Here is a 19,963-nt window from a genome sequence, read left to right on the forward strand (position 1 = left end):
AAAATTCCAATAAAATCGGATCAAATTTGGCTGTGTTATCAAAAAAATCGAATTTTTGAACTTTATGACGTCATCAGAATCCAAAAAATTTAATTTTGCTCTATCACATCCAAATTTTATCCAATTTTGATAAACCAAGTATGTAATCCTACTAAATTTGGGTCATACTTTTCATATTTGTGATCAAAATTAACATAGCTCAAATATGTTTCAAGAATCTGGAGTCTTGGTACCGAAATTAAGCACATAAGTGATAGCTACCGAAAAATTGACATAACTGCTGAAAAGAATCGCCCAAAATTAGTGCAGTTCAAAAAAAATTCCAATAAAATCGGATCAAATTTGGCTGTGTTATGAAAAAAATCAAATTTTTGAACTTTATGACGTCATCAGAATCCTAAAAATTTAATTTTGCTCTATCACATCCAAATTTTATCCAATTTTGATAAACCAAGTATGTAATCCTACTAAATTTGGGTCATACTTTTCATATTTGTGATCAAAATTAACATAGCTCAAATAGGTTTCAAGAATCTGGAGTCTTGGTACCGAAATTAAGCACATAAGTGATAGCAACCGAAAAATTGACATAACTGCTGAAAAGAATGACCCAAAATTAGTGCAGTTCAAAAAAAATTCCAATAAAATCGGATCAAATTTGGCTGTGTTATCAAAAAAATCGAATTTTTGAACTTTATGACGTCATCAGAATCCAAAAAATTTAATTTTGCTCTATCACATCCAAATTTTATCCGATTTTGATAAACCAAGTATGTAATCCTACTAAGTTTGAGTCATACTTTTCATATTTGTGATCAAAATTAACATAGCTCAAATAGGTTTCAAGAATCTGGAGTCTTGGTACCGAAATTAAGCACATAAGTGATAGCTACCGAAAAATGGGGGCCTTCTTTGCCAGGCCCTAGTTACGGACTGCGGACTAGATCGGTTTTTGGTAGCCCCTTTACAATCTAGCAGAAATAAATGTGACCTTAATTTCACTATTCGATGAGATGAAAGTTTAAAAAAGTTAGGAACTAATAAACGGAAAGTAAGCCAAAAGGAATTTAGAATATACCTTTATCAAAATATGAAATCTACATCATCTACATGCACAACTGGACGGAAATGTTTTAACTGTTAAAGTTAAAATGTTTTAACTGTTATAAGTTAAAAAATACATTTAGCCACAATAATATAGAAGAACGTAAGATATTGTTATAGTAAGAAAGTAGTATTTCCTTACATAAAAGTATTTTGGTACTGCCATCTCTACTAGTAGAAAAAAACTAATTATTATCAAAGTAGATAATATTGTACACAGTTTCATTAAACGTCAAAAATGACAATGACAGTTAAAAAGCAATAACCAAATAATCCATCATCCAGACTAGTATGAAAACAAACAGGTGATAATGACCCATGTGCAAAGATTGATTGATGAAGCTCTTCATGCAACAAATCGTGCTATTGAATTTGATAAAAATGGCAATCATGAGGCAGCAGCAGCCTATTATTATAGGGCCGCCGCAGATTTATTGGATCAAGCCGTGGAAACAGTAACGGATGAAACCAATAAAGAACTGTGGGAATCCAAAGCTGATTCATATAGAAAACGTGCGAACAAATTAGAACAAATACATGATAGTCGTCAGCTCCCAATTGCTCAATCTTCTCAAGATAAACAATTATCTCAATGTTATTTCTTATTTGATCAAGGATTACTTGCAGACGAAGCTGGGGATACTGGTAACTATTGTAGTTAATTTTCTATAAAATTTCTATTCATTTGATAATATGTTTTCTCAGATAAAGCTGTAGAATTTTACACTCAAGCCGTTGAAGCTGGTATCGGATTTAAATGTGATGATGAAGAAGTAATGAAAAAGATTAAAACCATTGCTTTGCAGGCATTGGAAAGGGCTGAAAAGTTAAAAGGTATCAATACTGAAGAGAGTCAAAAGAGTGAAAGCTTAGATTCTGTACCCAACATACAAAATTTAACGTTAAAACAATCAACAACCGTCCGTAAGTGAATTAAATTTTTTTCTATGGGACGAACAAATATTGAGATATTAAATGTTTCTGTTATCTTTTGACGAAAACGTTAATTAATTAACTAACTAAATTAAATTAAACATTTTACGAATATTTTTCTACAATTCGTTTACAATCGTTTGTTAGACCCGCTAGAAATCCGATTGAGTACAAATACAACTTTTCTTATATTCAATCTACTTTCTGAATTCGTTTTTTCCAAAATTAGGACTTTTGAATGTTACGTCAAAATATATCAGAAAAATAATTCAAGTTTCAGTCCCCGAAACTAAAAATGATTTAATGTATGATTTATAATTGAATTATTTCTTAATTTTGAAAAGATAAAAAACCAGCCCTGCATCGTGGTAGCAGTGCTCATTTAGAAGTGACTGGCGGGGATAAAGGTTATTCAGAAGAGGAAAAACGAGTTTTATTATTAACATCAGAAATAAACGAAATAAAATATGTACCGTTCATGTCAATGGATTTAAATGAACAATTTCGTTACGCAATACCATTTACCGATCGTGATGGTAAATTAGAATTAGCTCCAAAACAAAAACGAGATTTTATTGAATGGATACGCCCAGATGATATTAGCCCTGATCCAAAATTAATTGCTGGACCTACCGTGGATTGTTTTAGTATTAAACAAACAGTAAGTCATTTTTTATTGCTTATTTTTAGGTATTGCAATATGTTAGTAATATTTTTTTGATACCTAAAATATCCGAATACGAAGTACTTGAAACTTTTATTTATTAGAAGTAAGTTTCGCGACATCGAAATAATAAATTTAATCTCTTTCATTGTTGTGTATCAAAAATGGTTTTGATCGGTCAAAACTTCTTTTAATGCTATTATAATTTCTAGGACATAAAAAAAAGAAAAAACAAATTCAACATAACTCAAACTTTTTGAAATTAAAAGTTCTTTGACTAGTTAAGAATTTTATAATTTGCTGAAACATTACTTTTCAAAAATGATGAAAATTAGAAAACAGTTGAGCTGTAAACACATAAATTTTGTTAGTTATGAATTTTCTCCTAAATTTTGATTAGATCACTTCTAATACATTTTTTAGGTCATTTCAGATTGTTCGTTTGTTGCATCATTGGCCGTAAGTGCACTTTACGAAAAGCGATTTAATCGTCCTCTAATTACCTCTATAATTTATCCACGAGATAGTAAAAATCGTCCAATTTATAATCCATTTGGTAAATATATGATAAAATTACACATAAATGGTGTGCCTCGAAAAATTATAATTGACGATTATTTACCAATCGGACGTTATAATCAACTGTTATGTTCGTATTCAAGTAAAAAAAATGAATTTTGGGTATCGTTATTAGAAAAAGCATACATGAAAGTTATGGGTGGATATGATTTTCCTGGATCAAATAGTGTACGTATTTTTTATTTTATAAGATTTATAAAGTTTCGCTAGTACAATAAATTTTTATCCGATTTTCATTAAATACCCTGGTTAAAAAATATTTGAAGAAAAAGTCTTAATAAGTCTTAATAGCTCTTAAAAAGTCTTACTAACTCTGAAAAAGTCTTAGGAACTCTGTATAACTCCGAATTTCTAAACGATTTTTTACTGTCTAATGTAGACTGAATAACTCTGAATTAGACAGTCCAAAAACGTTTAGAAATTCGGAGTTATTCAGAGTTTCTTAGAAAATATTTTGGCGCTAATAAAATTATATTATTACTTTTACAGAATATTGATTTACACGCTTTAACAGGCTGGATTCCAGAAAGAATAGCTATACGTAATAATGATCCAACCTTTAATAAAGCATCTATATTTCAAATGTTATTAACAAGATTATCTTCAGGGCATGTTCTTTTAACTGTTGCTACAGGTGAAATATCTGACGCGGAAGCTAATAGATCAGGTTTAGTTTCTACACATGCGTATGCAGTACTTGATATAAAAGAAATCGATGTAAGTTATTAAACTCTATTTCATGGTTTATTTTCATGTATGTTAATACACAATTATCTTTTCGTGTTAAAAAAACAAATTTTATTGAATAAAATCTTCATACTGAATATGTCGTTCAAGCCCACACAACTTGAAGGCAGTCATAGGCGTGACTTGTGTCTCTAAAAATTTTAACAAGAAAATCAAAAGCTAAATAAAAACTGAGAAGTCTAGAAGATTTAAAATATACAAAAGACTTTGTTCCAGATGAAATCAAGATGAAATTATTCAAATATAGAAAGAGAAATTTTGGAACGTCAGGAATATGAATTTAGAAGTTGATAAAAATTATTTTTATTAATATGTGTTGTTCATATTTTATAACTTTAAACTTTTATAGGGTATACAACTATTTCTACTAAAGAATCCATGGTCACATGTTCGATGGAAAGGAAATTATTCTGAATTAGATACAGTTCATTGGAATCCGATGTTAAAAAGTAAATTATCATATGATCCATATTCAGCTGCTGAATTTGATAATGGTGTATTTTGGATTGATTATGAAAGTATTTGTAATTTTTTCGATGTATTTTATTTAAGTTGGAATCCTGAAATATTCCAGTATACATATTGTATTCATCAGTAAGTAAACTCATACTTAATCTTTAAATCGTTCGACAAATAGGTACTTAACTAATAACTGTTATAAAAATATACACAAAAAGGTCGTGGCAGGCAGGTACTGGTCCAATACGTGATGCGTATAATATTGGTGAAAATCCACAGTTTTCTTTAGAAGTTGAAGAATCATCGGGAGCGGTATGGATTCTATTAACACGTCATATCATGCAAATTGAAGATTTCAAGGAAAATCGTGAATATATTACTGTATTAGTTTATAAAAATAATGGAAAAAGGGTTTATTATCCTAGTGAGTATTTTATTTTTCAATTATTAAAATACCTTCATAATAAGTTATCAAGTAATAGGTGAAATTTTCAAAATTTAAGATAACACTAACCCCCTCCCCCCCCCTAGGGGAGGGGGCCAGATTATCTTGACACATAGCTAATAACCGTAGTTGTCTTTGACTAATAACACTATCGATCAAATTATCTTTTAAACAAAGCAAAACATAATTAAAATCGGTTAATCCGTTTAGGAGCTACGATTCCACAGATAGGCATGTTAAACTTATAACACTTCTGTTTTTAGCCGGGGGTTAAAAAGGAAACGTATTAGGAAACATAAAATCGCTTATTTTCGTATTGCAATATCTGAAATTTTTATTTTCTAGACGATCCAGAACCTTACATTGATGGAATAAGAATAAACAGTCCACATTATTTATGTAAAATAAAGTATGGTCCAACAAATCCTCGTAAATATACTCTGGTTGTATCACAATATGAAAAGATGAATACGATATATTACACTTTAAGAGCGTATTCAACAAGTCCATTCAAATTGAAGAAAATTGAAAATCCATATATAGTCAAAGAAACGGTATCAATTTTTATTATCTAAACTAAAACTTATTGCATAGGATGTATCTAAAAATTCTTCTTCTATGGTCTCTACCACGTATAGTACGGCTTTGAAATTTCAACATTGAAATAGTTTTTATACCCTGCATATACCAAGGGCACTATTTTAAACAATCTAGCTGAAAATTTATTCAGCGAAGAGTTTTTGGAAAAAAATATCTCAAGTAAAACAAACATAAGCAGAGTATTTAAGCAATTAACTCAATCAATTGCCACATATACTCGTTTTTATTTCATTTGAGCGATTAACGTGATGTTTGAGTGAAAAAAATTTTCTCTCCGGCGGGGAATCGAACCCCGGTCTCCCGCGTGACAGGCGGGGATACTGACCACTATACTACCGAAGACTTGTTAAAGATCATTGATAATCCCCGTAGCAAGCAACAATATCATTTTTCTTTTTTTAGTTATTAACTTGTTTTAAAATACGCAAAATGTTTCTACGAAAATTGAATAATATTAATCATAATTTTGGTCTAGATTTTTTGTCCAATAAATCGACATACCTATCTAATTTTATTCAAATAGCATACATATTTCATTTTAACAGCTATATATACATCTTGTACGTTGTAGAGCATTCTATAGAACTTTTAAAGACAATTGTAGACAAAAAAAAACTTTTAGATTTTGATTTTAAAATAAAGAAAAAATAAATACTTATTTCTCTCCTACGAGACATACAAAAGGTTAAATTAAATAATAAAACAATTTCGTACTTTTAAAAAAATTTTGATGTTTTAGGTAGCGGATAAGTGGGATAGCCGAACTGCTGGTGGTTGCCAAAATCATGTTACATATAAAATGAATCCTCGTTATTCTGTTCTAGTCAATTCAAATTCGAATAACAACAAAATATACATTGATTTAAAAGGACCTAAAGAATATCAAATTGGATTTGATGTCACAATAACGAAAGTGGACGATGAGACGTTAACAGCTCCATTTAATACAAAATCTTCAGGAGCTTTTAGGTAATTTAAAATTTTTGTATTTTTGAAAAAAATTTGTTATAATTCTTATGTATATTTTTTTAGATCTGGATTTGTGTATATGGAAATTGTCGTTCCGGCAGGAATTATTGATATTATTCCATCAACATATCTACCAAACTGTGAAGGACCATTTATATTAACTGTTAAGGCATCATGTCCAATACAAATAAAACGCTTGCAGTAACACTTTGCACTTCTAATAAAATGCTTTATAATGCTTAATTTTTTATTGAATTGTTAAATATTTGAATATATTTTATTAAAAGTTTAATAAATTAAATACATTTTAAATTTATACCTGTCTTACTTAACTAATCCGCGAAACAGTATTGTTTTTGTTAAATGATTAATTCATACTTCAAACTTCGTGAGTGACTTCTTCTTCACATGAGCGTGATAAGTAATAGCGGATTGATAACATAAATCATATTATGACGATAATAATTAAATATGACGTTATCATTCTCATTTAAAAACGCAGAACTTTAAAAGCAAGTTGTAGAAAAGGTTTAGCACACTCGCCAAAATGAAGCCATTCACGAAGTTTAAAGTATGTATTATTTAATAAAAAGGTTACTGTCCTTCGGACTAAATGTGATCCTCTTTTTAAAAACCTTAATAGTGCTCAAAGTGATGTAAAATTTTCTTTAGTATCTACTCCACGAAATTAATTAACAAATTATAAAAAATGTGCGCTAAAATTAACGTTCAACATGATTAATTGTTTACTAGCCGTTTCAATGAGTCTCCTTGACTCTTCTCATTCGTTTTTACCCATTTTAGCACTCACGTGCTGCCCTTCGTCTTCAGAGTTCGCAACAATCCTCTTGCGGGAGCCCTAGTAAATGATAAATTTATGTGTTACATATGAAGTCGTGTTTAACAGCATATAAAATATATATTCTTCTTTAAAATTACTAAGAGTTTTTATTATTTTCTGGTAAAAATATTGATTTATAAACATTTAAGTATTAGGTATGATATAATATATTACATAAGTATTAAAATTTCTTAAATTATTATTTAAAAATATAATATTATATTAAAAATTATTTAAGATGCTTCCATTGCAGCCACCTTTTTCTTGGACTTTTCCTTCTTTGGTTCACTTGAATCTAAAACAAAAAACAACAAATTAATACTTTCACAACCACAGGCTCACAATACATGACTCGCATTTCACAAAACTTTAAGGATATTGATTAGAAAATACGATGTGTTTTTTTTTTTTTTTTAAAACAGACGCTGCCTCTGTAAATTTTTAACCGCATACACGGATTTCCTATGTGCTTCTTACAGAAAAAATACATAGCAGATGCAAAGTTTACAGAGAGTATGTCCTCTTTAAAAAAGCAATCTTGGATAGATCGCACATTGAGTGAAGATCTTAAAATGAACTGACAAATCAAAACTGTTGTTAACTCACCTTCAACTTCTTCTATATCAGAAGGAACTTCTGGTAAATTAAGACTTTCCTCTGTAGCATCCCGGGGTGTGGATGGCATTAGTTCGGCAATCATTGATTCATATTCATTTTCTACATCCTCTTCATCTTCACTAGTTAATGCACCAGATAGCATAATATCAATTTCCTGTAAACAAAATGTCAATTACTAGCATTTTCATTTTTTGCTTAATGGATGCAACTTTTATCGAGTTTTTACTCAGAATTGTTATATTACCCAAACAGTTCATAATTTTGACTTTTAGACTACTCAAATATGTACTAACCCTTTGTTTTTCAACTCCTTCCCGAGTATCATCCATGATTTTTTCGATTTCATCGATGTTTAATATTTCATGAGCTTTCTTCAATGCTTCATTACCAATTTTTAAACCATCAATAACTCTTTGTTCCACTTGAGTAAATTCCAAATCATGAGTTAATTTTTCTAAGTTTTCTAATTGATTATCAGTTCTAATTAATAATTGCTCCTGGAACTTTTTCTTTCTTAATAATAACTTCGCTCGACTACAAAAATTAGATCATGATTAATATACTAAAACATTAATTTATTTTTAGAATAAAAATCAAACATACTCTTTTTTGCCTTCGGATAATAATCTTTTAGCAATATTTCGATCTTTTTCTAAATTTAACTCGATTTTCTTTTGATATTGTTTGATTTTATCTCGTGTTTGTTTTAATTGCTGGAAAACAAGATTTTAGATTAACCTCAAAATAAAAATAATCTAGTATTATCAACTATACCAAGATCGCTTTATCTTGATCTGTAACTCGACTTTTCGAAGATTTTCCAAATAATATACCCATTTCTTAAAACTAAACAATAACTAATTTTCAAGAATATTTTGGAATATTAAAACATGTAGAATGACGTATGTCAAAGAACAATGACATTTTACGTACATGCGTATTCGTAATTAAATGTCATACGAATTCTAATAGTAATTTTTTTTAACCAAATCTTAAGAAAATAAGAAAATAAAATACTAAATTAAAACGAAAAAAATATGCGTAGTGAAATATCAGTTATTTGATGACTCATTTCGTATGATAATAAAATAATATAGATAAATTAGTCTATTTTTTATCTAATCCAATCAAATAATAAAACTTTCAAAAGATTAATAACTTATTGCACGTGAATATAGGTGGCTTATATATAGGTGGTTTGAAAAGATCGTACAACAATGACCTGAGGCGATAATTGTTATTTAAAGGAATAGGGAATATTCATGTTTTTTTTTTTTTAATTCATTGTTTACACCGTTATAACAAAGTAAAAAATATAAATACTGTTTAAAAATGCTGTATTTAAGTGTAAAAAAATATTTAAAGTACATTATAATTTTGAATTAATTAAACGCAGTTTTTTGGCGCTCTCTATTGATGACGTATAAATACGCGATCTGTCAAATTTGACAGTTCAATGCATAATTTACACTTTACAAAAATAAATTTACAACAAAGAATTTACACTCGTTATCATTAAGTTTTCTAATAAAAAGCCGTAGAAAAATAGAAATCAACATAATACTTGGTAATACCAAACAAAATATAAGTAATTAATATCATAGATTATGTCAACAAATTTAACAAGCCCGTATTATGATGTCACGTCCGCTTAAAATATTTGAACCAAATTTAAATTTCATGAATATTCCCTATTAAAGAAATTGATGAGAGTAAGGTGTTCCCCGGAGTGCTTTCACTTTCAACGACTACTGACAATGCCACAAATTTCTTTTTACCTAAGTTATGCCAAAAATAAAGAAAGAACCCAAAAAGAGGTTGACAAGTTTTGACACTTGTACTAAACTTTTAAGATTCCAATAGAATTCAGTAGCGTAGCTAAGGTTTTCAAACCCGTATTCAATTTCCTTTTGTGCTCCCTGCTTTGCTGCTTTGCATTACCATCAGATGCATTGAACAAAGAACGCGTTCGAAATAAAGAATTCAAATATTCGAAGAAGTAAATTGATTATAGCGCCTTGCCAACCTTAATATATTATATATTCTTTTATTCAATATTAAAGTACAGGTTGTAATCTCAAAACCACAGAAAACCTAACCTTAATTTTTTATTCACCTAAGAAATTATGTGTGTTAAAACTGAATAAATCACGTTACAATTATTTATTCGAACTTAAGCTAGATAATAAAAGTATGGATTAAATATTGGAATTTAATTAAATCATATATGTACTATTTAATCGACGTTTTTATTTTCCCTTAATGCTTAAAGCCGCTTAATTAAATTAATTTGTTTTCAACAAATTTTATTCTTTTGTATCATAATTCATAAATCGTTCTATACTTGAAAAATCAATGTTAGTACTGAAATTTGTTGGATTGTCAAAATTTGCTACCGATATAAAAATCGTCTGTATATTAGACACGTTTTTTTGACTCTTATAAATGCGCAATCTCCCAAGAAATTTTTTTAGTATTAGAAAAATAAAACTATTCCATTTCATATTTCAATTTCATGCACATTAGTGGATCACCGTGTGTGAGGAACATGCATTGCACTGGTGACTGATAATAAATATTGTGTGTTAAAATCATCAGTGTCAAACAGTTAAAAAAAAATATTGGTTAATTTATTCAAAAGATACCTTTTAGTGTGATCCTGTTTGTGATTACAATTTTAAGGAATACTTATTTACATATAAAATTTAATAAAATGGCAAGTACTCCAACGGTTGAATCTACTACTTCTTGCACGGAAGAAATTAAGGAAATTCCCACAAAAGCTATGGTTAATGGTAATAATTGTACAGCTAATTCTACAAATGGCATGACTAGTAATGGAATCGAAATCAAACACAATAAATCCAGTATGTATTGTTATTAAATTATTTGCATAAATTTAAATTTTTGTACAGTCATCGATATAATTGAATTTATTTATTATTTATTAGATGGAACGACTGAGTGTAGTAATGATAATCGATTTGAAGAATTTCAATTTACAGTTCCTTGGGGCACAGTTGCAGGTAATTAATATTTAATTAATTTTGTAAACATAAGTAATAAATGGAGTGTGATTGTTTACTTGTCATTAAACAGAACGTTGCTTTAAAATTATCCAGATATTGAGTGAGATAAGTTTTATAATTCGAAGATGAATTATTATGGTTTAAAGTTTGATCCTTAAAAGCTAGTTTCAAATAAAACTGTTAAATACTTAACTTTTCAACTTCGTAGTATTTTGTAATTACATAATTAGTAGTTACTAAAATCAGGAAGTCAATTGCCATTTCCAAATCATATAATTTATTACCACAAGATGTGCTAGAAACTCTGAATGAACAAGTGAATTAAAAGATTAATAACCGGACAGTTTGAGATTCTCTGGGCGCTGTAATCAAAATAAACATCAAATTAGGACATAACGGTTTTTGCTAAGACCCAGGAGATTGGTGTATTAAATACAATTAGAGTGAATATTTTTGGTGTATTAAATACATATAGTTAGTTGATTCTGTTTGGCGCATTTCTTTCGAATATTTGTTATTGATAAATATAATTATTTGACATCAATTTATAATATTTACCAATGTTTTTTATTTTCTGTAGTGATGAAATTATTTCTAAAAGAATATTTCTTAAAACTTGCCAAAAAGCATAATATAATTGGGTAGATGACTTATAACCGAATTTGCATATTATACATTAAACTATCCGTCCAATTAGAAGTTTTATAATTTTATATTTTGTATATTTCATAAAGATTTTCAAAAAACAACTTCACTTTCCTGTACGTGAAGTATTAATCATCCCTATTACCATTGAAATGAGCGACACTAGCGTATCTCTTGAGGGCTACACGAACTATTTTGAAGTTAATAAGATCAACTTTTTTTGATTGTTCCATGTATACCAAAGACAAACATTTTTGTCTATGCCTATTACTATTTACTTCCCAAGAAGCACGTTGATATCAACATCAGCTGTTGGGCTAACAATATTAGTTTATAATGTGCCACTATGGCGCTGGGACCTTAACTTTAAAGTCCAATAAGGGTTTTAGGTTTTTCCTCAAAAGTAAACATTTAGAAAGTATTATAATAAAATTAATCGTTATTGTAATTTCAAAAGGTCATATGCCAAAATTTAAAGTTTTTTTATTGGCTCTATTTAAGATCTCTTATTGTTCCTTGAACGTCCAAAAAGAATCGATTAGAAGGGAACTTGTAATATACGATCTTTTGGTATTACTACCACGATATTAAATTTAAGGCCTTTCTCGTGTCCCCGAATAAAAGAAAATAAATCTCAAAAGTAAATTCTCAGAAATATTTTAAATTTAATACCTTTATGGTGTATCTCTGTATAAAATAAAATAACTTAGGGCTATTAAATCGATCTTGCCATGATTTACCAACTTCAAGGTTTTTACTGGATTGTTTAAATTTAAATATTCTAATAAAGTGCATGTGAATTGATAGCTCATGTTTTCGTAAATATTGTATCATATGTCTATCAATCAAATAAAACGTATAATCAAGTAATTGTTAATTTTTAATTTTTTTATATTAAAAAAAAAGCTAGTACATATTTTAAATTTTTAAATACTTTAAATAAATAATTATAATTCTGCTTTATTAATAAAAAATGGAAAAAAGACAATTGAATGACTTAACTGTTGAAATACCTGTAGATAGACAGGGTTGAATACCAGTGCTTATATTATTTTCTATAAATTAGATAAGTTTAAAAATAAAAAAACTATTGGGAAAATTTTTTTTCGACATACTATGAAACGAATTTTTAAACAAAATAATTCTTTCCAAAAATATTTTTGATCCACTTAATATTATCAGATAGATTTGAAACTACCTTCAATTTTTCAACTTACTTTTTATAGTTTCGGAGAAAATAGGAACTAAAGTTTTGGGTCCTAATTTGGGTCCTCACTAATAAACAAAGAGATTTACGAAAAATGTTTCGAACAAAAGTTGTTTATTTTTTCATAAGGAACATTGTTTACTTATCAACTTTTGTTCTATTCCTGAGCAGATGGCTCCAACAGACTCAAGATCCAATTAACGTATGTTGCTCATTTAAAACTCATTTTCACTTTTTACGTCATGAACATGTTACAAAAATGTCAGCTCGTTTTCTCTTCGTTTTGAGTTATCGTGATGTCGGATTGATGGACAAACGGAAATGGAATAATTAGTTAATTTTATGAACACCTACCAAATTTGTTTGTAACATCAATATTTCTAAGGGTTACAAACTTGGAACTAAATTTAATGTATCTATATGGGGTCTTTCTTTCTCAATCTTTGGAAAAAAAGCTAAGATTTTTCGGCACTTAATCTCTGCCGTAACACTATATTGCCCATACCCGGCTGTTCTTGAACATTCTGTACGTAATAAGTTTCCGCGTAATAAAATGTTTAATATTTTTTTATTGCATTTTTTATTAGGATATATATAAATTAATATTTCTCAAGAATTTTATTATTTGGAATTATAACGGACATTAATTTTTAAAATATTAACACGATTTTTTTTTTCAATAATATTGTACAAAAATTCCGTAAGTGTTCCAGAAAGTCTTTCATTTTGCATGTTTTTTCCTAAGCAAAAATCTTTTTGGGCTTTGCCCAAATTTAATTTTCTATATTTAAATTTTATTATATGTAAAAATTCATTTCAAATGCAATCCTTTAAGGCCGAACGAATATCTAGAATTTTGTCTTTGCTTGCTTACCTACCTACCTACTGTACTTTGTTACCTACCTGTACTTTGCTACCTACTAACTGAAAAAAAATTGGTCAAGTAAAACGAATTTAAAGGTTTTCTAATTAAATAAATGTTTTTGTAAAATAAATGCACACATGGTTGTAACCATGGGCGTCGCCAAAGAGGGTGCCAGGGGGCAGCTGCCCTTCCCTAGAGATTCCAAGTCCATTCACTTGTTTCAAAATTTCATTTTCATTAACCAAACTGCATTTTCAGGTAAATGCAGTTTGAAGGCTAAATTTTAAAATAATTTTGTATTTTTTTGATCAGTTTTAAGCAAAAAGTACTCTGTGTTTTTGTATCTAGATGCTTAATTTTCGAAATAAAAAACTAAAAAGGAAATATTCGATTTTAAGAAAAATGTTTTATTTATTTCAATTTCTGAGGGAATTCGCTGCTGCGTTACGAATTTTTTTTCAGATTATGTAACAAAATCAGTCACCTTGTAATTTTTTTGGCTAAAACTATATGTTTATCAAAATTGCATACATCTTCAAAGTTTTATCAGTAAAAAAAATCCAAGGTTCATACATTTATTTCCTCGCATACTTGCTTACAATTGAATCTAAATAATCGTAATCAAATGAAAATCATTGTTAATTTATTGTTTTTTAGGAGGTCAAAGATTTTGAAGAAACGTAAACTTATTTATTTGAAACAAGTACCTATTTATGTATTTGCAATTCAAATAATTCTTAATCAAATAACTAAATTTTTTTAGCATTTTAATTTTTTTTTTAAATTGGGAACACTTATGTAACCTTTGTTAAATATTTCCATTAAAAAATACCTAGTAAATTTTTCAAGGACTTGTCATACTGTTCTATCACAATTCTATTGACAATTTAGTAAATTGTTGAAATACCCTGTATAGAAAATGTTGAATATCAGTCCTTACATTATTTTTTTTAAATAAATTAGCAGATTTTCTCTCCTGTCTTCGAAAGTATTTTCTGGAATTCTTTTTTCGATAATATTTACAAGAAGAAAGCTAACAGCAAATTTTCAACCCTCTATCTTTTATAGTTTTGGACAAACAAAGCAAAAATTTTTTGTCCTAATTTGCATCCTCACGGGTAAACAGTGACGTTTACGAAAATATGTTTCAAATGAAAGTTGTTTATTTTTTTATAAGGAACATTTCTTACATTTAAACTTTTGTTCTATTTCTAACGGTTTAGAAAATGGGTCCTACGGGTCCAAAATCCAATTAACCTATGTTGGCTATTTACGAACTAAGCCTCACTTTTTACGAACTGAGCATGTAATTTCACCTGGATATCCCTTTCGTTTTTGAGTTATCGTGATTACAGACAGACGGACAACCGGAAATGGACTAATTAGTTGATTTTATGAACAATTATACCAAAATTATGTTCGTAACATCAATATTTCTGAGCTTTACAAACTTGGGACTATACTTAGTATACCTTGATATATATTTCGTATAATTTGACATTCTCTTTTTAAAGAGAATGTCTGAGTTCGAAAACTACTCCGCTACTACTGTTTATATTTATCCAATCAGGATTTCTCCCATATCCATAATATGAATGGGAAAAATTCTTCCCAAATAACTTCAATAGAAGGAATTTTGATTTTTTTTTTCTTGAGGTAGCATTTATAACCAAGAGATATTCATGCTTCTAGGAGATTAGATTCTAAGAGATAATCCGCATTAAAAGTTATAGCAATTGGCTATATAATTTTTATGAACTAATTCTTAAGAGTGTAACAATTACAAATGTTTGTACATTTTGGATGTAGCAAATTTTTAAAAAAATTACGACATATTTATATTTTGAAATGATTATGCCATTTAATTATTATAAGCACTATGTAAACAAATTTTAATTGATTTATATTTGAAAACAATAATTTCAATTAGCATGGGCCTTTTAGAGGGAGTGGAGTGGGTTCTTAAAAACATAAAAAATGATAGTTTAAAGTCCATCATGATTAATTTGTATGTTTCTGTATTAGTTTTGCAAATATAAAATACCTGTTTACTAAATACATTAAATTATAACTCATGATGGACTTTGAACAAATTAAAATATTTGTTTATTTACTTTCACATGTGATTGTACAATTTAACCATCTAAAATCATCATTTTATGCTGTTTTGGAAATATTATTGCAAATTTATATTTGCATATTATTCTTTTTTTTATTACTTCCACGAAATGTTAAATATGACGTCAATATGATGCCACTATTCATAAAAATATAATATAATATTTTTAGAAAGTTAGTTTAATGTTTCATACTGTGGTTTTATTAAAAAAAATTTATTAGTATTATTTAACATCCCAATTAAAGTAAAAATTTAGGAAATATAGTTACTCATGTCAAACATTGAAATAATTTAAGGATCTCTCTCCAAAGACGTTTGATGATTTTGGAAAAATTTTGAACTTGTTAACATCCTAGTATAGAGACGTTTCTCATAAAAAAACTACCGTTTTTTATTTGAAAAATATTAGAAATAGGACCTAAAAGACATTCTTATATCATTCTTATATCTCTTATCAGTTGGAGTTCTGAGTCGTCTATTAAATGACCCTGAAGATCAAAGTCAAATTTAATGCAAGGAAAGGATGCTTCGCTTCCTCTAAAAGCTCAACAACTTTTGTCTGAAACAGATTTTAGGATATGTTTGGATTGATCGCTAAAATGATCCATCGTTTAAAAAGTATTTGAAATCAATATCCGCATAAATTATTCAGATTATTATTTATTCAGTTGAAAATCTCTTGAATCATTTGACGTAAATAATAAAAATTCTGACCTCTTATGGTTGATAAGTGATTAGAATAAAATTAATTTTATCAAGTGTCAAGTTTATCTTTAGAATTGCACAAGACATGCGGGCGATGGAAATGGCTTTTTAATTGAAATATAAGGTCTTATGGCATCGATTATGTAATATGCTTAATTTAGCTTTGGAATATTTAATTCTAATGAATTTTTCAATAAGTATTATTTTTATCTAGAAAGGTGAATGGTCTTTTTCGATACAATATATTTTTGTAATTTCAAATAGTTTCAAAATTTCCATTAATTTGATTTCCTACCCGATAAGCACACAATAAGTGACTGTATGCATAACTACAAATAATGAAGTTATGAAATTTGCAAAATATGTATTTATTTCAATAATTTAAATAAAAATGTCTATTATTTTGATAACGACCCAATGTTAAAATTTTAAAATTTATAATTTCAAGATTGAATAAGAATAATTATGCCTAATCATAGTAGTACTAATTAAATTATGATTTTTAGTTCTGACTAAAGGTATATAATACGAGCATACTTAGCTGGATTTGGAAACACGCCAGTAGACGCCATATATGATCAATTTCAAAATAGCAAATAATTTTCAATATGCTATAAAAAGAAAATTCAACATATTGATAACAGTTTGAAAATAGAAAATAGTTGAACTAAATCAATATTGAAATTTTGATTATAAATTACAGACTGAAAAAAATGAATATATTACGATTCTATAATGAACCGTTATAATGCTCCGTTTTTTTCAATAATACTGTCGTGGAAAATTTCTAGAATAAAAAATTTCTAGTTGAAAATCTTTCAGTTAAAAAAAAATCAATAATGCAGCACTACTTTATTGTCATTTGAAACGAAGTATCGACATAATCGAATCATATAAAAAGCAAAATTTGTGGGTTGTCTTTCTAAAATCTAAAATCTGCGTATAAAAAGTTTTTATAAAGCGGTTTTGAAAAATTTTGGGAGTCGGGAGATTAATGTTCAGACTAGAGGCTTCAAATTACAAATTATTTAAATTTGTTTAAAGTGTATCTAATTAAAAATATTATCAACTAGCAGTTACTCACCCGCTTCGCTGGGCAATTTCAACCTTAAAAGCAAAGACTTTGACGTTATGGTCTTATTCTTCATTTCACTTATCTTCTCTTTTGTTCAAAAGTTCTTTGGTTTTAATTTTTTAGTGCGGAACTCTAATTTTCTAAAATAAAAGGACACATATATACCAAATTCCAAGTGAATACGTCCTGTAGTTTGTTCGATTATCCGTCAGGAACCAAACAATTTTCCGAGTCAAAATAAAAAGTATCATAAGTGTTAATCCAGATAATAAACTATCTGTGCAAATTTCATCAAAATCCGTTCAGTTGTTTTTACTTGATAGATTAACAAACATCCAAGCATACAAACCATCTCATTTATAATAAATATAAGAGTTCCTTGGGTTTCATTGATTTTATAATTTTGAATATTTGCCAACTTATTTTTCATACAAATAATGTCTATCAACTCTTGATACACGAATGACACACCCCTAAATTATGATGAACTTTTAAGATACATTGTATGCATACATTGTATACATTTATATTAAAAAATCTCTTGTTATTTAGTCTAACTTGTTTAATGAATTAATTGATAAATGGCTATTTTAATTTAGCTTGCATGATAATGACATTCCTATATTATTGATTACGAATCTAAAGTGGTTACATTGAACCTTGAACATCTTATACGGGCGAATTAAGTAAATTACGTTTTATTATTTGTTTGCAATTTTTTTTATATTAAAACATTTGCTCTTATCAGTTACATCAGTTGACTTTTAAATGACCCGGAAGGTTTAGATTATATTCAATATCACAACAGATGTCTGCCTTTGAATACGATAACTTTACCCAATACTTTTTACTGACGGTCTACCCTTTCAAAATATTATTAATGGCTATGTTTTTATGACTTCTCGTGCGAGAGAAATTTGAATGAATGTGTGACTTGAAAGTGATTAATCAATAACTTGAAAAAAACACCGCATATAATATTACAATATTTCTAAAAATATAAATTATGATTTGTTATAAAGATCAAAAGAAGCCAGACGAGTGTACTTAAAATAAATCTTGGTTGTTTTCCTAAATCAAACCAAAAATGATTTCAAATCATACAAATTATTGTACTGGACTCAAGAATGGCTAGTTACGATACTGATTATTATATAAAATATTTCCCATTATATATTAAATCAACCCACCCTGTATTAGTTTCTCTTAGATAATTATTTAGGAAAAGAAAATTATAATGATATTGATTTAATAAATTTTCTATTTTTAGGTAAATGGTGGGGATCAAGAGACAGAGTACCTATAATATGCATACATGGATGGTGTGATAATTGTGGAACATTTGATAATCTAGCACCGTTATTAGTAGACGAAGGACATTCATTATTATGTTTAGATTTACCTGGTCATGGATTCTCGTCACATATTCCACCTGGCATGTACTATTACCTAAACTGGGATGGTGTAATGCTAGTACGACGAATAGTTAAACATTATAAATGGGATAAAATTCGTTTAATGGGTCATTCATTAGGCGGATGTATATCATTTTTATATGCAGCTGTATTTCCAGACGAAGTATCCCATTTTATATGTATAGATATTGCCAGTCCAGCTGTACGATCACCCGAAGAAACTGTACCAAAAATAGGACAATTAATTGACGATTTTCTATTAGTCGAAAAGAATGCACATCGTACACCAAAAGCTGGTGATTATGAGAAATTTGTTGATTTAGTACATTATGCCCAACATGGTAATTGTACTAAAGATGCCGTACGTGTATTATTAAAACGAGGCATGAGACAAACAAGTACCGATCCACCACATTTCCTATTTTACGCTGATGTACGATTGCGTAGTTTTGGATTAGGTTTCATGTATATGCATGAAAGTGAAGAATTGGCAAAGCAAATTAAATGTAATGTATTAAATATTAAAGCTAACACAAGAACGGTTAGCTTAAATATGGAATACTATGATCGTATTTGTGATATAATAAAGGAGAATGCAGCCAAATTTGAAATACATAATGTAGATGGGGCTCATCATTTACATTTAAACGATCCTAATTCAATAATACATATAGTTAGTAATTTTTTATCAGGTGAATAATTAATTTATATTTTGTAGATCTAATTATATTTTTGTTTTAAAAAACTGATGATATTAGTGATTAAGGTGACTCGGTCGGTATTAGTAAATTTTTTTTGAAAATAAAATTATAAATTATTCTTATTACATATTATTTATATGTATTTTATGATTTAATATATTTAATTTGTTTTGTAGTTGTAGTTATTTTTTCCAACGAAATCTTCTAGTCACACGCCAGCTTGTTATTTAATTTCAGTATTTG

The 19,963-nt window shown here is 28.2% G+C and overlaps 3 protein-coding genes and 1 non-coding gene across 4 annotated transcripts; 2 read left to right on the forward strand and 2 right to left on the reverse strand.

Annotated features, from left to right (window-relative positions):
- Positions 1–1,347: 1,347 nt before the first annotated feature.
- On the forward strand, positions 1,348–6,733 carry LOC123291866 (calpain-7-like). The gene is made up of 10 exons (XM_044872298.1): positions 1,348–1,749; positions 1,810–2,028; positions 2,382–2,698; positions 3,125–3,448; positions 3,770–3,997; positions 4,377–4,621; positions 4,705–4,910; positions 5,277–5,485; positions 6,271–6,500; positions 6,564–6,733. Exons 1-10 carry the CDS (start codon positions 1,416–1,418, stop codon positions 6,703–6,705), a joined length of 2,454 nt encoding a protein of 817 aa, XP_044728233.1. The 5' UTR covers positions 1,348–1,415; the 3' UTR covers positions 6,706–6,733.
- On the reverse strand, positions 5,802–5,873 carry Trnad-guc. Its single transcript has one exon. It is a non-coding gene; the product is annotated as a tRNA-Asp (tRNA).
- Positions 6,734–7,537: 804 nt separating the features above from the next.
- On the reverse strand, positions 7,538–8,916 carry LOC123293259 (charged multivesicular body protein 6-A). Its single transcript, XM_044874020.1, has 5 exons — positions 8,734–8,916; positions 8,563–8,672; positions 8,253–8,493; positions 7,948–8,113; positions 7,538–7,636 (listed from the first exon to the last, which is right to left on the reverse strand). The coding sequence occupies exons 1-5, from the start codon at positions 8,794–8,796 to the stop codon at positions 7,575–7,577; spliced, it is 642 nt and encodes a 213-aa protein (XP_044729955.1). The 5' UTR covers positions 8,797–8,916; the 3' UTR covers positions 7,538–7,574.
- A 1,537-nt stretch (positions 8,917–10,453) lies between these two features.
- On the forward strand, positions 10,454–19,798 carry LOC123292367 (probable serine hydrolase). Its single transcript, XM_044872995.1, has 3 exons — positions 10,454–10,826; positions 10,911–10,985; positions 18,875–19,798. The coding sequence occupies exons 1-3, from the start codon at positions 10,673–10,675 to the stop codon at positions 19,717–19,719; spliced, it is 1,074 nt and encodes a 357-aa protein (XP_044728930.1). The 5' UTR covers positions 10,454–10,672; the 3' UTR covers positions 19,720–19,798.
- The last annotated feature ends 165 nt before the right edge of the window (positions 19,799–19,963 follow it).

This window comes from Chrysoperla carnea, chromosome 2, assembly GCF_905475395.1.
Source record: "Chrysoperla carnea chromosome 2, inChrCarn1.1, whole genome shotgun sequence".
In the NCBI taxonomy this organism is placed as follows: domain Eukaryota; kingdom Metazoa; phylum Arthropoda; class Insecta; order Neuroptera; family Chrysopidae; genus Chrysoperla; species Chrysoperla carnea.

Excerpts from the sequence above, each read along its gene's own strand:
- LOC123291866 (XM_044872298.1), top strand. The coding sequence starts at position 1,416 with ATGACCCATGTGCAAAGATTGATTGATGAAGCTCTTCATGCAACAAAT. Across the intron at positions 2,029-2,381 it reads AAAACAATCAACAACCGTCC|ATAAAAAACCAGCCCTGCAT; the intron begins GTAAGTGAATTA and ends AATTTTGAAAAG. Across the intron at positions 2,699-3,124 it reads GTTTTAGTATTAAACAAACA|GTCATTTCAGATTGTTCGTT; the intron begins GTAAGTCATTTT and ends TACATTTTTTAG.
- LOC123292367 (XM_044872995.1), top strand. The coding sequence starts at position 10,673 with ATGGCAAGTACTCCAACGGTTGAATCTACTACTTCTTGCACGGAAGAA. Across the intron at positions 10,827-10,910 it reads AATCAAACACAATAAATCCA|ATGGAACGACTGAGTGTAGT; the intron begins GTATGTATTGTT and ends ATTATTTATTAG. Across the intron at positions 10,986-18,874 it reads TCCTTGGGGCACAGTTGCAG|GTAAATGGTGGGGATCAAGA; the intron begins GTAATTAATATT and ends TTCTATTTTTAG.
- LOC123293259 (XM_044874020.1), bottom strand. The coding sequence starts at position 8,796 with ATGGGTATATTATTTGGAAAATCTTCGAAAAGTCGAGTTACAGATCAA. Across the intron at positions 8,673-8,733 it reads ATCAAGATAAAGCGATCTTG|CAATTAAAACAAACACGAGA; the intron begins GTATAGTTGATA and ends CTTGTTTTCCAG. Across the intron at positions 8,114-8,252 it reads AAGGAGTTGAAAAACAAAGG|GAAATTGATATTATGCTATC; the intron begins GTTAGTACATAT and ends TTTTGTTTACAG.